This window comes from Diadema antillarum, unplaced genomic scaffold, assembly GCF_040938485.1.
Source record: "Diadema antillarum isolate AM-2024a unplaced genomic scaffold, OU_Dant_1.0 scf00000033, whole genome shotgun sequence".
Taxonomy (NCBI): domain Eukaryota; kingdom Metazoa; phylum Echinodermata; class Echinoidea; order Diadematoida; family Diadematidae; genus Diadema; species Diadema antillarum.
The window spans coordinates 1,972,501-1,989,203 of NW_027270922.1; the positions used below are offsets into that span (position 1 = coordinate 1,972,501).

The following is a 16,703-nucleotide window of genomic DNA, read 5'->3' on the forward strand; positions in this document are numbered from 1 at the left end:
ACAGATTTGAGATTTTGTAGAAAAGTGAGTTTAATTTCTTTGTAAAAAAAATAAGTGGCTAAAAATTGTGCATTTGGAAACTTTTAATATATATTTATCATTGTAATCAAGCAAACATTTAAGCAGACTTTTTGGATAAGCATGCTAGTTGCTAGTCCTTTTTAAATAGTATACGTGTATATTTAGCCTATAATGCTCTTCAGAAGACCCCCCCCCAAAAAAAAAAAAAAAAAAAAATTGTTGAACAAATGATTTGTTGAACATCAGTTCTCATTTTGTTTCTTTTTGAAAGGATAGTATCTCACTTCCATGTTATGGCATGCTGATGAAAAGATGGTTTTAGAAGAAAAGTTGTGAAAATCACAAAAGTGTCAAATAATGCTTGTACGTACCAACATTGGCTGTGCAGCTGGACAGAAGTAAGATGGCAGCTATGAGTGCTGAATATCGTAATAAATGGAAATCTGCCATGGTGGTGTTGAAAATCAAGTGCTCCTGTGGATCGTCAGCTGCTGAGAATGACAGGGTTTCTTCTATCAGCTAGGCTTTTCACCGTTGTCTCTCTAAACTTATAGTCCCAAACATGGACTTCTGCGTGAACATCAACTCCACGTTTTCCTCACTTTGTCACGCATTCAGTTCCAGTGACATACTCCTCTCTTTATTTTTCTTGGCTCTGCCTCCAATTTTTGCCCACTGTCAAATGTGCCCTTGCATCACTCGCTCAAGTCTGGAATTTGGCGAATGCTCCCTCGTCACAGGATCCGAGCGGAAATCTGAGGAAATGAGGGAGGAAACACAAATTTGTTGGGAGTATCAAGGAATTTGTGGAAACATGCCACTAGCAACGCACACATTGGATGAATTTATTTATGCAGCATTTGATAAGTCTCGGCAGTAATAATGCAGGATTTGAAACTCAGAATACCAGTCTAGATCACAAACATTTCTGCCCTGCGACAAGTATTTTGTTTCCCCATTACAAGATGTCTGCCATTCCTAAAAAATTTCAACTGATGAAAACAACATGATCATGCAGAGACACTGCGACTCATTCCCAACGATAGTTTTTACACATATATTCAGTGCTTTGGATCCTTTCCTGCTTGTTGGACAATTTAATTTGATTTAATCAGTCAGGTACCCAGGAGGGGATTCCCCGGCCAATTCAAACTGGTTCAATGATGCCTTGAGGAACACCATTAATGAATGCTCACTGACCGAAAGATTACTGTATACGCCATATATTTCAGGAGTCTACATTTTTGTGAATCAAAACTTCCTGACAATTTTGCGAGTGGTTAAATTTGCGATCGTTGAGTACTGTACTGAATGGAGAAATGTATGAACATGTCACATTTATATGGAGAAAAGTCAATATTTTCATGTGTCTTTAAATTCAAGAATAGCACCTGACTCACAAAATTCGCAAAAAAAAATAAAAACCTTTCGAAATATTTGGCGTATACAGTAATCCTCATGAAAAAGTTCTGTGTGGTAGATATGAAAGAGCACATTGGAATATTGGATTACTATTAACATTAGACCAAACCCTACTCTTTACAAGAAAATCCATTCATTGAACAGAAGGAGACTGTGTGTGTCTAGCTAGAATGCCTGTGTGATCTATATAAGATCAAGGTAAGTCCACAAGGCAAAATGTATTGCATCACAGAGAAGGTTACAATATAAAAACTCTTCACAAGTAGGTCTGATTGAACATAAATTGATAATTCCCATGAGTTTATTCAGATTTACTCAACTTTTCCCACTTCAGAAGACTATTTTCATTAAACAGCTTTCTAGTAGTTGAGTAAATTCCCCTTCGAAAGAACTGCGAATGATGGCTTGTTCAAAGTCAGACTGTACTATTTTAAACCTGCAAGAACTTTTTCTTTTCTCGACTTGCTTAATGTCTATGGAGTCAATGTCAGATTTATAAATCACATTGTCTGACGTGAGCTTTTGATCTGAAAAATTAACGATGAGTACCAGTCTGGAAAATTATGAGTGACAGTGTTTAGGGTATCGATCAGTCTCACCCCTGGAGGTCGACTGTCAGATTTATTGAACACGACGGGGAAGCTTCAAGACCAAGGCCAACACAAGGAACAATGGGAAACCAATTCTGACATAGCGACACCCCATCGACAATACTCAGCTGCCTCTAAAACCTATCTCATAGCACTTTGCTTCTCCCTTCTTATTTCTTCCTTTTTTTTGGGGGGGGGGGGGAGTGGGTTTTTTTTCTTTTCCTTCTATTCTGTTGGAATAATGTTCACTCTGGTAGATCCAAATATGTCTGCAAGAACAAAAGATTTTTTTTCCTGTTGGAAAGTTACATATCTCTTTGTTTTAGAGTTGTTTTGTTTTGTTTTTGTTTTTTTCTTGATGGCAATATTATGGAACCCCATGTAGTACTCTTCAGCCATGCAACAGTGGGATGAAAACAAAACAAAACAAAATGGGAGTTGATCCTATCCTAAATTGGTCTTTCCTGTGAACTTTTAAGAAAGAACAAATGAAACTCTCTGCAAAGTTCATGACCAAATTTAAACTAAATCTGATTGGCCCCTTGTTCTGATCATTTGACAAGATGCTCAGAAATTGCTCGTGTGACAGTCTACATTATTTGCACGCAAACTGTGACAGTTTGAGGCTTTATTGAAAAACTTTTCCCTCTTGCATAAATCTACAAAATGTACTTTCAAGCACATCTCACACATCAATGCACTGAACTCAAGGAAGATTGAGTGCAGTGCAAATTACAATCTCTATATTTCTTTTGCTTATCAAAAGGTCTCTGAGACTATGACAGAAAACTGCAAAGAAATTAAGGGTGAAAGTCCTACATATACCAATTACACATAGTCAGAGGCTCTGTTAACTCCTTTTCTAACACTTTGTGAAATCAGTATTTCACTTTACCTCATGGCAAGATATGAGGTAAACATGTCTGATATCCTTAAAATGTATTTTGTGTCTCTCTTGAGTACTTGAATACAAAATAAGTAGGAACCCATAAGAATCAATGTTTTATCACGCTCAATCAAACCTGCTAAACTGTAAGATAAATTTGAAAATAAGCACAGTCACTTAATACCTGATCAAAACAAAGAGTCAAAATACAAATATGATCCTTAGCTAATGTTCCATCAGCACTTCCTACCGCATAGTACGATTAGATCTCTTCTCTGCCTGATCTTGATATTGTGGCTACTTTCTTTTGGTTTACCTTTACATGAGTACAACGCACTCAAATCATAGATTGTGGTTTCCCCATCAACAGGGAATTTTGGTCGCCCTGGGAAAGTCGGTACGATGTCACCTATGAGTATGACTATGTACGCACCCCGATGAATCTTTGAGGTTTTCGTAAATGGCCAGTATATGCCAAGTCATCGACATTACAAAATCACACATAATTTTGTATAAACTGTAATGGATATAAAACTGTGCAACACTGTAAGGCAAAGTCAGTCGATTCTTCTTTTTTACTGTAAAGGATTGTCTAGAATGTTTTGAGAATAATATTGAGCATTTTTAAAAGAAAGATAGAATTGTTGCAGAATTAAGTCAATAACACAAAAGAAAAGAACAATATAAACATTGATTGTTTTTTAACACTGGATTGTGGCAATGCTCTTTTCAAAACTGTGTATAAAATTTGTTTTTTTATATATCCCTGGCATTCTTGATTGCTTTTTTAATCTCTCCTTAACTTGTCCTTTGTTTCATCTATAAATACTTTATTTGATCTCCACATTTATTCATCTGTCTGTCGGTTTGTCTGTCTCTATCTTCCCATTCATCCTCTTCTCTCTTTTTCTCCCTTCTCAAATTATCCCATTTTTCATCATCATTTTTTTAATAGATCTTCTCTGAACATTTTCTTAATTTCTCCTTTATTGAAAGGTTTAAACACTTTTAATGATTGTTTATATTCAAAATAAATGTAACAGACAGGTAAAAGACAGAAGCATTGTATTATCAAATAGGAGGTTTTGATCCCTTGAGTACTACTTTGGTGCCTATAAAAATAGCCTCACCTCTCAAAAAAAGGGGTTTCTTACATGTATTTGCACCTAATAATACTAGTAGCTGTCTTGGGAATAAGGAAGTTCAACTTCAATATACAGGTATATATCTTGGACAAATACTAAAAGTGAGAAGAGAAATCCTTAATGAATACAGTGTACATTTCAACAAAAGTATGACTATGACATCGTATTAATGTTATAGTGTAGAGCACTTTTGGTATCCATGATTAATCTGCACAAATGTTATTTGATGGCTTCTACCAAAATGGTTCATGGCAGCCTCTGCCATATCCATTAAATCCATTACTTTATTTCCTGGAACCTATATTTGGGGTGTAGGCCTAATACTTGTGATCAACAGGTTTGTTGCCTTCAGCTTCAAAATAAACTTGGCACCGGCAGACCAAAGCTTGGCACTAACCGCACAACTCTCATGGCACACAGAGGGATGAAGACATCTCATCCTCACATCAGGGCACTGCTTCATGAAAGTTGTCAGCCCTGACAAGTTGTCAGTCTCTGATGATCGCCATAGTAACAGCCAGTGACCAGAGCTTCTCAGCCAATCAAAACCAAGGATTTTATTGAAATCAATTGCCAGAGACTGATGACAACTCGTCAGGGCTGGCAACTTTCAAGAAACAGTGCCCAGGTGTCACCAAATTTTTCTGGTTGTTGAACATGCAGGCACATTTGCACAGAGATACAGCCCAGTAGGAATTAAAAAAAAAAAAAAATTATAATAATATTTATCCATTGTTCTACACATGATTATAAGGGTTATGGGGCTGATCTAGGTTGTGAAATAAAGTTTAAAATGGACCATATAAAGGGGGGAAAAAAAGATGGCGAGCTACGGGCGTGCTCTCAATCCAATTTTCACCACGATGAGAGTAATACGCCTGATACAAGTGAACCAAGTTATGTCCGCGGATGTTTGTTCGAGTTTTCCTCTCTCTTCCACCGATGAGCAAAAATTGCTTGCTTCCAGATCTCTCACCGATTTTAGTGCGAGTCAGAAAACTTTTGCTGAACAATGGAGCTGACTCTCTGAGCGTACAGAAGAAAAATAAAGCAGAAATTAATTGCTTCCTAAAATAGATAATCAAATTATTGGGCCAAAGCCTAGAGGGCAACAATTTCTCAAGACTCTGGAACTGAGCACGCGATTTTGTACATTCTTGGTAAAATGATGCAGCTGTAAATATAGGGCAATTCAAGGCAGTTGCCCCATAATTGGCAGAAACAAGTGTAAACAATATAAACAATCTGAAATAGAGACACACTGTGTATGACTCGTGTGTATGTGTGTGTGTGTGTGTGTGTGTGAATGTTTTCTGTCCTGTCTTCAATCATCTTATTTTTTTTTTCAATCTACATCTTCAAGACAATACATATAAAAAACTTAAGACTGGCAACTCAATATACCCAAAGTTATCACACTGTAAAGCTGTGCGAAGCAACCACTGCCACTCTCCTTGGTAACTAACTTGATACATAGGGCCTACGTACAAGTGACCTAAAAATTACATTACTACATAAGTGCTGTTTTGAGACTCACAGACGTGACCCTCCCAATCCAACCTTCCAACCTCACCCCTCCCCCTTCCCTAGCTCTGGTGACCATTCACTGAATTCCTGTTTCATCAGTGGCAAAAGGAACCCCATCTGTTTTCGGCAAAGCGAAAGGCAAACAATTACGGAAGATTACTGCACGAGGACAAAGCTCAGCCTTGCCCTGTGACTGACTGACAGACAACCTTTTCATGGACTTGACTTTTCGTAGTTTTTTCACAGATCACCATCCCTCAGCTTGACCGAGAAAACTTTCTCGCCTTTATGTTATGCTTCCTTGAGTGTCCAAGAAGATGCTTGTGTACAGTTTTAGGAACTGCACAATTTCATCTTTTTTTTCCCCCCAACTATTTTGTAAATGAAAGTAAGATGGATTTCATAAATACATGCCCTCAAAGCTACACACAGACATGAAAACTGCCAAACCAAAGTTTTGACAATTTACTTATTGACATTTTTAAACCTCTCTGTCCAAAAATATAAAATGGCAAGGAGAAATTGATTGAGATCATATCTGTCTCACAAACTATTTGTAAATGAAAGTAAGACGGATACCATAAGTACATGCCCCCAAAGCTACATACAGACACAAAAGCTGCCAAACCAAAGTTTTGACAATTTACTTATTGACATAAACCTCTGTCCCAAAATATAAAATGACAAGGAGAAATTGACAGAGATCATATCTGTCCTACATTCCCTTGTTTGTCTATTAGATCTAGATTCTAATGCTAGTTCAAATGAGTAATGATATTAAACTTAAACAGAAAATAAATTGCTTACAAAACCAAAGTTTTGACAATTGCATCATTGACAGTAAAAATAAAGAAATCACATAAAGTGTACGAAACTACACAGATGAGAAAAATTAGTACTTGCCTCACATAACTGCATGTCTATGCTGGCAATGGACCCAAAAAAAAAAAAAAAAAGCTCCTCCTCTCTAACATTTAATCTCACCCAGTCAAGTTTACACACCAACATTTTTTCCGCACCTTATATAATTTTTTCATTGCATTTTTCTTTATACTTATGCTATCTTTTTTCCTGAAACACAATCAACTGCAAGGCACTTAACATGCTGTTCATATTTCCAGTGAAATTAGCACATGAGACATCTTAATACAGATTGAACTACACTGTCAAGTTTCCACTTTACGGATTTTGACAGACTTCACTTTGATAGCATATATTTCCTTTACTTTAATCCTTTCAAGGAAATAGGCACACAGCTCTTAGATTAAGGACAGTTCAGTATTTTCAATCTAGAGTATTTTTTGCTGCACTTGATAAGGAAAGCATCTAGAATTCTAATGTGAACACAATCTGAATTAATCTGTCAGATTAAAAAGAACTATTGCTTACATATCTTTCTTTCTTTTGGCAAAACCCCACCCTTTCTTTCTTTCTTCTCTCGCATGTCGCATCATTTACAGGGTTCATTCCTGTGCTAATGTGAGCACAGGATCAAGTGTGTTTAAATGAGCAGTAATTCCTGTCATTTTTTTTTTTTTTAAATCACACATATCTATGAAAGGACTTTTGGCAATCAGAGAGCTACAGTTGAAGCATTACAGATATATGTTTTAGGCTCAGAGATCCCTTTTCTTTGACAAGATGGGCATAAAATACATGAAACAAGTGGTCCATATCTACACACAACATCAAACTCACTGGTAAGCAATTAATACACTCCTCTATTGATTAAAAAAAAAAAAAGAGTATACTAGCTCTTCAGGAATTGTTGAATTAGATTTTTGTTCTTATTGATGGCAAAAAAACTTGAAAGAAAGAAAGAAGGAGAATACCAAAAAATCTGAGCACAAATAAACATGCATGATTAAAGATGCAGTTTGTTTGATTGTTAAAAGTCGTTAAACATAATGTCCAATGTTATTTGCTCTGATTTATTTGTGCAAGTGTGTTCCCAGAATATGCAAAGCTCTTTAAAAAAATTGTTGTAAAGTAAATATCCCTGGTATTATACATGGTACTTTATGAAATAAATCATCATTAGTGCATGGAAGCCTTCTTTTTTACTTTTCTTTTTTGCCTTTAGAGTAATGCTTATAAATGGGCTGCCAACATCTGCATTAAAAAAAAAAAATCAAAACATACTGATCCCAATTACAAAACATATTTCAAAGGTAAGAATTGTATTATTAGTCTTAAAATGAAAAAAAAAAAAAACAATATATACCAAACATGCTACATCACATCTTTGAAAAATGGTTTTCCATTTCTAAATATATATTATTCCTGTATTCTACTGTATAAGCCACTGTTACTGTTGATGAAAGAATGATAGTAAAAAAACAATGCTACATATTATTGTAATAACTATGTATCTGGGAGCTCTGGGTTTTCATGGGTGAGGCTTGATAGCTCTTGATTGAACTACATCATAGCTTTGGAGCAAATTCTCAATGAAACTAACCACAAAAGAAAATCTCTTCGATCTCTTTTCATCAGATCACATATCAAAATTTAAAAAAAACTAAACTCTCAAGAACATGAGCAACAACATGCCTTCCATTATTCAGGGAATATTTCCATTCTAGTAATATTTAGATGACGGACATTTCAAACAACATTTTAATGTGATTGCAATAAACTCAAATCATTTCAGTCAACATTACAGCCCCGATGGAGAGAATACAAGTGTATAATTGCTGAAGTTTCAGGTATTGATCATCAGTCATTTTCATGTTGGGGGGGGGGGGGGGAACCTACATATACGTTGACTATCTAAACACTGTTGCTAAAAAATTGTACCATGTTTTCATCCTGTTTTATATTCAAGGTCTTACTGTATTTCACATGCAATGCCAACACTGTTTGTATAATCTCTCACCTTACTTCCTTCCTATATCTGTCGGTATTGTGCTGACTAATTCCAAAAGGTACTTCCCAAGAAATGGTCCGTTACGATAATAGGCTCATGGGTATGTATGTTCTGCTTTCTATCTCATTCTCACTTTGACTCTGCAATCAATGCAACCAAATATAAAATGAACTCATTCAAACCCAATTACCTACAGTGTAGTCTGCCTTAGAAATTGAGTGGAACATACAAATGTGGTGTTCACTTTCAAGGTACTCAACAGTACATCCTTCACTTGATGTACAATGCATCATAGAAAGATCGTTTTGGATGTGTGGTATCCAAACACTACTGACTTTAAGCTCATACTTTGGTTGTAAACAAATTAGTTAGGAATCTACATATAAGTGCCTGGCTAGAACACTATATACAATAATACACTATAGTATCTTCTTTGATATTCTAGAACCAGTTGTAAAATGTGTTGATTTTGTTTCAGTTGAATTTCCTAAAGTGCAACAAACAATTGTATACATCAAATCAGAGTTCAAATCTACAACTGAAGTTCAGACTGAAAGCATTGGTCATGAAGGACATTTTTTTTTCACCCACAATTGTTTACAAAATTGCTACAAATTAACCATAGAGATACCTGGTGTTTGACATGGATTTTGTTTTACATAGACCTGGGCCCCGTTTTATCAAATTTATCGATTGTAAATTTCCTTAACACACAGGCTGCCATAGGCTTATGATAGAAATCAATTATTATAATCGATTATAACTCTGAACATAAAACAGGGCCCTGGAGTAGTTATACAACTGTAGTACTCTGCACCCTTCAAGATGAGGCCTACAAGAAAAAAAAAATCATGCAATGTATTTTTATCTTGTATCACATTACACCTACTTAAGAACAATTCTCTCTGTTGTGTGTCTCGTGAGAGTCATTAATTAAACAGCTGGAGGGCAGGATAAGGGAACCTTATTGTGCCACATTTCCTTTTATAACTCCTGCTGGGTTTGCTGTATCACTTCAACAGCATTCCTGAGGGTACAAGAGGATAAACACAACATTATTGACAGATTTGTTGTTTGTTGTTTCTGCTTCAAGCAGGGAGGTCTCTTCCCACCTCCCTGCTTCAAGTTATGATTTGTGCTTTAGAACAGTATGTTAAATCTACCCTTGAGTATCAAATAAAATAGTATTGCTTGAATCCTAGACACTATGGTGTGGTTGGCCATCATCTTTGTTAAATGCCCCATTTCATTCTCAATTAGCAACCAGCAGAATATCATTCAATCTAATTACCCATATATTGCACAAGAGTCTCTCTTGTCAACGTAATCCCTGACGGAATTACGAAGTATAATGCACAAATGTAGTACGCACATTGCATTGTGATAGAAAATCTTTCATTTCAACACGAATGCAAAAGGTCAAACTATCCAAGCACTGCCAGATTTTAATGTTACAATTTTCCCAGCAAAAATGGGCAGGGGCTAAACTTAAACTTTTACACAGTTATGACAAATCAGCATGTTTGGAGTATGGTCTTCACACAAAACAGGGAATATGCAACTTTATTGCAAGAAGCTGATTTTCACATAGTTTGCCTTGGTTTAAAAACAAAGTGGGAATTTCTGTTAACTTAAATACAAGAATTTGTGTACTTTTTACACTGAAAAAATTTACACACTATCATATTTCAGAGTGCAAATATGCTTACTAGTATACAGTACAGTAGGCTTGTGTATCTTTCACTTCAATAACTCCCATCTCTGCCTCAATTCAATATCATAAAATTTGAATATTTTTGTCTCATGTTGGCTGCTGATACTGCATTCTTTTCCCAAACATCTTTACGGCGAGATGACTGAACAGGTTTTGTTTGCTTCTGCGTGTGTGTGTTTTTTTCCCCTTCATGGAGGGACTACAACCTCTTAAGGCCTACCTCCTTTTGATAAGGACTACCTCCTTTGGACTATCTCCTTAGGGAATACCTCCCTAGGAACATGTGCCTTGACAACCATGGGGCCTTGTTTCCGGTGTGAGGCTAGAGAAACGGTTCCAGGAGGATATGGCTTTTTCCTCCGTTATCAAGAAACCATCTTAATGTCTGTAACAACATTGTTGTAGTGACACTGTGCAATCCTCAAGAAAAGTTAACCACTAGTCTCTTTCTCTCCCTCAATCCCTCTGGATCTATTTCTCTCACTCATGAATACCATATCTAAACCATCTACAGTATGTATCTCTCCCTTATCTCTCTCTCTCTCTCTCTCTTTCTTATCTCCTATCTCCTCTATCTCTCCTACATATATTGTATCTCTAGTTTCTCTCTCTTCTATGCTGTCTTTATATGCCTTATATGTTAATCTCTCATCATATCTACACTCTCTATCTTCCTCTCCTACAGGGCAGATATTTGTACTCTCCAACTTTTATCCCACTGTCAACTTCCATCAAGCAGAACACCTCTGAAAAAAAAGAGGTAGAATTTTATTCCAATTTCATTTCATAAGGAATATTCAAACATTATGTGGCTATAAATATATTACATCAGGGCATTTATGTACAGTACCTAAATACATCACATTGGGATATTAATGTGGCTCCGACATTAAAGTGGTTAAATACATCACATTAGTTTTAACATTGTACAGTACTGGTAAACTGTAATTCTTACAACAGTGGCAATGACAACCTACAATTTCTACCTTACAGTGACTTCTTAGAATTGCAGTAGATTTGGAATATCCTTATATTCTTGACTATTATTGTAGAAATACAACAGATTTGCTACAGTTCCTGATAAGACAGAACACAGATGTCTCAGCCTCCATTTACTGTCTGCATTCCTTGCATTGAAATCATCTCAACACACATATTTGTACTTACCTTCCCATTTACTTGGTTGATATATTCACCAATGACTGAAAGCTCCCTCTCTTGTTTCTTTTCTCTCTCTCCCCCCTCTCTCTTGAACAGCACAAAAGAGAACGGTTTAGTGCAAAAGGTCCACTGTGCTGTTGACACATTGACAACTTCCTGCCCACTTCGTCACAAAGCAACCAATTATTTCCTCCCTCGAGTTCAGAGACTGGTGTCCAATCCACAGAATGGTGATATGAAAACGTCACATGACACGCATGCTGCAGACACTGCTTGACATTCCTCCTGTCAGCAATTGTAAACATTCAGTTCCTCATTACTTTCTACCACTTCAAAGAAAGTCCACATGTATGTGACATGAAGAATCAGCAAAGATACTGCCTTTGAAACACAGGAAAATGCCAACTTGGCCAGGATTCAAAAATTCATATTGGCATTTACTACATGCATGGGATGAGGAGTGCAAACTAAGAGTACATTCATCCTGGATGTGTGTGAGGGATCTGCCGGGTCGGGGTTAGAATGAAAATGTATCATTTGCGGAGTCTGACAGCAGCATGTAGCAGGATGCGTGTCTTCACGCTGTAGTGCCTGACACGCGACTGCGTCGGTTGCCGGCTGGCTGCAGCTACGGCTTCATGCACAGCTGTGAGTGACTGAGAGTTTTGGCACCCGGAGCACACCCACGATGCGTCGCAGCGGAACGCGTCACCCAGCAATTAATTCTTTCATTGGCTGACTCAGCCACGCACAGAAAGTCAGTGACAGCACACAAGAAAGGCAGTTTGCTCTCTCCCTCTCCCTCCCCTCCTTTCTCCCCTTTCTCTTTTTTTCCTCACTTTCTCTCTCTCTTTCCTATCCCTCTATATCTCTTTCTTTCTGAGACCATTGAAAACTCTCCAAAACTTTCCCTATTACAGACTCCAACTCTCCCGCTTTCGACGGGAGATCTCCCGCTGAAAGCCCAGTTTTTGCGAAATCTCCCGTTCTCCCGCTTGAGATTTAATTTCTCCCGCCCTGGCTCTGTGTCTCCCGCTTGAAATGATTTCTTACTTAGTGTCATCGTATGTTGAAAAATAAGCCTGAGATAGCATGAGAGAGCATGCAGCTAGAACCTTAGAGCTTCCAGGGCCCTTAAGCGGGCCCTGGACCCCGGCCAAAAAACAAAACAAAACAAAACAAAAAACAACAACAACCAAACAAAAAACAAAACAAACCAAAGCAAAAAATAACAAAACATCGTCGTTATCATTGGCCGCAAGGAAATTCGTGCTTCGCGCACATCAAATTGGAGTCTCCTGTTTGCAAGGGGTTTCAGGCTGGCGAATCTCCAGATCAAAAGGCGCTTTGGGTTGGAGTCTCTGCTATTAGCTGTACTATATTTTTCTTTTCTAAATTCTTCCTTCGTGCATCTATTCTCATTTCTGTTTTGGGTAACAGTGACCTTTTCCTCACACCACTTGGAATGCCCTCATTGGCACAACCATGGCACTTTTTACAAGGTCACATACCGACTGCGTTCATGTCCACAGTTGCTGCCACATGCTACAGTACACCACATGATCCCCAGGCACATGAATGCTCGGGGCATTCTAAAAATACTTGCAATTTCCCAAACTTGCCCAAGTGGACTGGGCAAGTGTCAACAGTCACAACAACAACAAAAAGCTATGCATGCATTCCTACATAAAGTATGCTACTTAGTTGCCCAACTGTGCCCTGAGCTGTTATCAGACTCCAGTAACTGGATATCACAACAAAAGGGCACAAAAAGAGCATGATACAGTGCACTTGTTCTTACTTCCACAACTGGGTCGAATGAAAACATTATTGATTAGCTCTGTCGGCAGAAAGTGTCACCTCTTAAGATACTTGTTTGAATAACTTACATTTTACCATGCTACAAATGCTGCAAATTATTCCAGAGTGGTAACAGCTTAAATGTTCAAAATAGAGTGAAATTCTACCCAAAAAAAAACAAACAAAGCATCAAACTTCATTCGAAACTTGTTACAGCTTTTGAGATCTTTGTTATGTGAGAATATGATTACATGGAAAGCTTGGCATATCAATCAATCACAGAAGAAAAAAAATAACTTCTTTTCAAACAATTTCTGACAAGACTGTCACAAATTATTTTTTTTTTTTTTGCCACCAATTTTTACTTAATATATTAGAGAAAACATAATATGCCAAGAACACTATATTTGACTATATTCTCAGAGTGTAAAATGGTCATTTGTGATAGTCAGCAACAACTTTTCCCCTTGCAGAAAATACCATTTCTGAAGCACTGAACACTATACTCAAGTCAGGCAGTTGAAGGATGCACACAACTGTATCAAAACATCCCAAGTCTGAACTTGTCTACAATCCATGATGCTTCCATACTCCTCGAGATGTGATGCTCCCTGCTGAAACCCTACCCCAGGGGCGGATCCATGAATTCCGTAAAGAGGGGGTGCCTTTACAAAATTAATGGGGGCACACACACCCCTCATTTTTTCTTTTTATTTCTTTTGTTTTAGCAAAAAATAAAGGATCCGCCACTGCTACCCTATACACATCACTGGTGACATACAATGCACTTGTCGTCTGATCTGATCTCACAATCATTGTTTCACACTGCACTTCCACAACTTATCTCCACTTCCCATCAATCGCCCCCGCAAAGGGAAACTTGCACAAATTATGCTACATGCACAGCACATGGGAAAGCAAATACAGCATGCAGAGAGAGGCACAAATCTCAGACCTTGACATGCAGTTTCCTGACTTGCCTTCTCGCTTTTCCTCCTGACCTACTTTTGCACATTATTGAAGTGGTCCATAAAGGAACTCTGCCACTGACCATTAATGCACTGAAAGCCATCACCATCATTCTGTAAGCGTTTAATACATTGTTAAGGACAAACTGTCAATTTTGAATTGTGTATTCAAAACACATACACACACTGTAGTTGCTACTGCTGCTGTTCTTTTGTCTTTATACAATGTATTTTCAACACAGAAGACTGTTGCAAATTGAGAGGACATGGCAGAGCACAGTTCATACACGTACATTGCACCTATTTGTTAATTTACATGTTTTATTGTTAAACTATCATACATATCATGTTTTCCATATGATGTATCTCTAACACTCTGAAAAGGGTTGTCAGAAATGAATTGCGAATAGAAAGTTCAAAAAGTTCAAAGTTCGAGCTCAGTGATGTCAACTATGAAGCTTGAATTGAGGTAGTGCTAGAAAAGTTATAGCTTAACAAATCTGCATTGTAGTGTTCATCTACATACGCTGCACTTCGTGATGAAAACTGTTTCTCTTTGTTACAAGAAAATGAGCAGGAAAGAGTAAGAAGTAATCAGTCAAAACAGAAGGCCTAGTAGTAATTCACCACATATGTGGCATAGTAGTTAAAAGAAGGAAAACAATATGTTTTGGTGGTGATGATGATGATGATGGGGGGGGGGGGGGGGATTGATTAGTAAGTAGGACACAGGATGAATGTCAGACAGAAAATGTGACAGTGCACCTCAAAACGAACATAAAGTCGCACACACTGATTTTGCGTGAGGACTGAAAATAAGTGAAATGGGTCAACCTAACCGAACTTGACTTTTTCATATTTTCTGAAAGAGCCGGTCTTCTTTTACATTATGCTAAAATTTGGTATCATAAAACGGGCAGGAAAGTGTTTTTTTTTAGCAGTTTATCTCGAACATTTTTGGTACAATAGTGTGATTATGTGTGTCTTTAGAATCCCTTTTTCATTTCTGAAAAACCTTGTCCACACTCTTCACTTTCAACTCTAATAACTTTTGAAAGGATAGTGCTACTGCTTTGAAAGTTTGCATTAATTATAGACAGAAGGTGTTAATGAGGCATGCTTAATTTCAGTTTAATCTGATAATCCCTTCATTGTTGTTACTCTGGTGGCTTACTTCCTGTTTTTTGTCCCATTGATCGCACAGCCAGCACGGTTTGGTAAAGATTAAGCGCTTGAATAGACACTGTACTTCAGAGCCTCTTTTCTCAGTTCACACTTTTCCTGAGATTTTGCTTTCTTTCCAATATTTAGATAGGTTAGGAGAGTCCATTTGATATGAGTTATACATCATTTTAAAGCTTAAAGTCTGCTCTTTCAGAATGTGGTCTTAACTAAAAATTCATGTCTGGCGACTTTTTGTTTGTTTTGAGGTGCAGAGTCACAAATGATGGCAGTCTGTTGATCCCACTGGTGAAGGCACAAGATAGCCAATGTGTCTTTTGTCTTACACTCTGCTGAATTTGTCCTACGATATACAGTAAGATCTGTGACTTTCAGGTTTAACTACTTTGTTTTGGGGTTGTTGTTTTTTCAGTGGTGACTACATGAACACGCACTTTGTAAACTTGTGCACTATAATTCTTAACAATTCATCATGACGCTAACGAGCCATGATTGTACGGTATGTACTTTACTAAGGGTCAGGGTCATCTGGTCTGTTAAGAGACTGAATGCCAATTCTATGGCTGCGTGAGATCTTTTGAGATCTGAAACTCCTCAAAGGCAAATTATGCATTTTCCATCTCTAGCTATAAATGGTAAATTTCTACCAACACCACATGTGCCCCAATTCTCTCAAACTACAGCTGTACTTTTCTGCTTGCTTGATCACAAACCAATGTATGTAGGCCACCATCATCATATCTAAGCCAAAGGACACACTATGAAAGTGTGACACTTCTTTCCTGCATTTACAATTGTAATACTATTACTATGCCAATCCTTTCCAGACCATCAAGCTTTGATAGGTGAAGCCAGGTGCAGAAAACAACATAAAAATTACATGTGTTCATTCTTTGTGTTTCTTCAAATTTTTACAACTAGATCACTAGAAATCTCTACCGACTCTAGTGTACTAGCTCTCATCAAATCACCAGCAGTAGACTGTCACTCTAAAACATTTTTATGAATAAAATAATTTATTATCTACTGTAGACACCTACTAAAGGCTATTCAAAAGCTCACATTCATAACTAATGAAACAGCATTCTTTTAGTTTATTTTGGTTTCTGTTGTAAATTACATATTGCAAAACTTTGCCAAAAGACAATCTTTTTCAGATAAAATTATATTAATTATTCAAATATGATTACAAATATATCACATTATTTATAGATTCTAGCGATAGGATCTATAAAGCCTAGGTGTCCTAGCCCCTACGGCATCTAATCTCTTTACACTTATTATTATTATAAGTACTATACTATTGTTTAGAATAGAGCTTCAATACTAAATAGAATAGATGCATATATTCTAACAATCAATTTGAACATGTTTGCTGGTTTAAACATTCAATTGCCAAGCAATATGGTAAACAGTAA

At 37.1% G+C, this 16,703-nt stretch overlaps 1 protein-coding gene across 1 annotated transcript in view; it reads right to left on the reverse strand.

Annotated features, from left to right (window-relative positions):
- The window catches only part of LOC139742804 (contactin-2-like), a 116,596-nt gene that overhangs the window by 99,429 nt on the left and 464 nt on the right, over window positions 1–16,703 (reverse strand). The window contains exon 2 of the mRNA XM_071653321.1: window positions 393–776. Within this exon, the coding sequence (XP_071509422.1) occupies window positions 393–471 (79 nt within the window). The 5' untranslated portion in view covers window positions 472–776. The remainder of the gene's footprint in view (window positions 1–392; window positions 777–16,703) is intronic.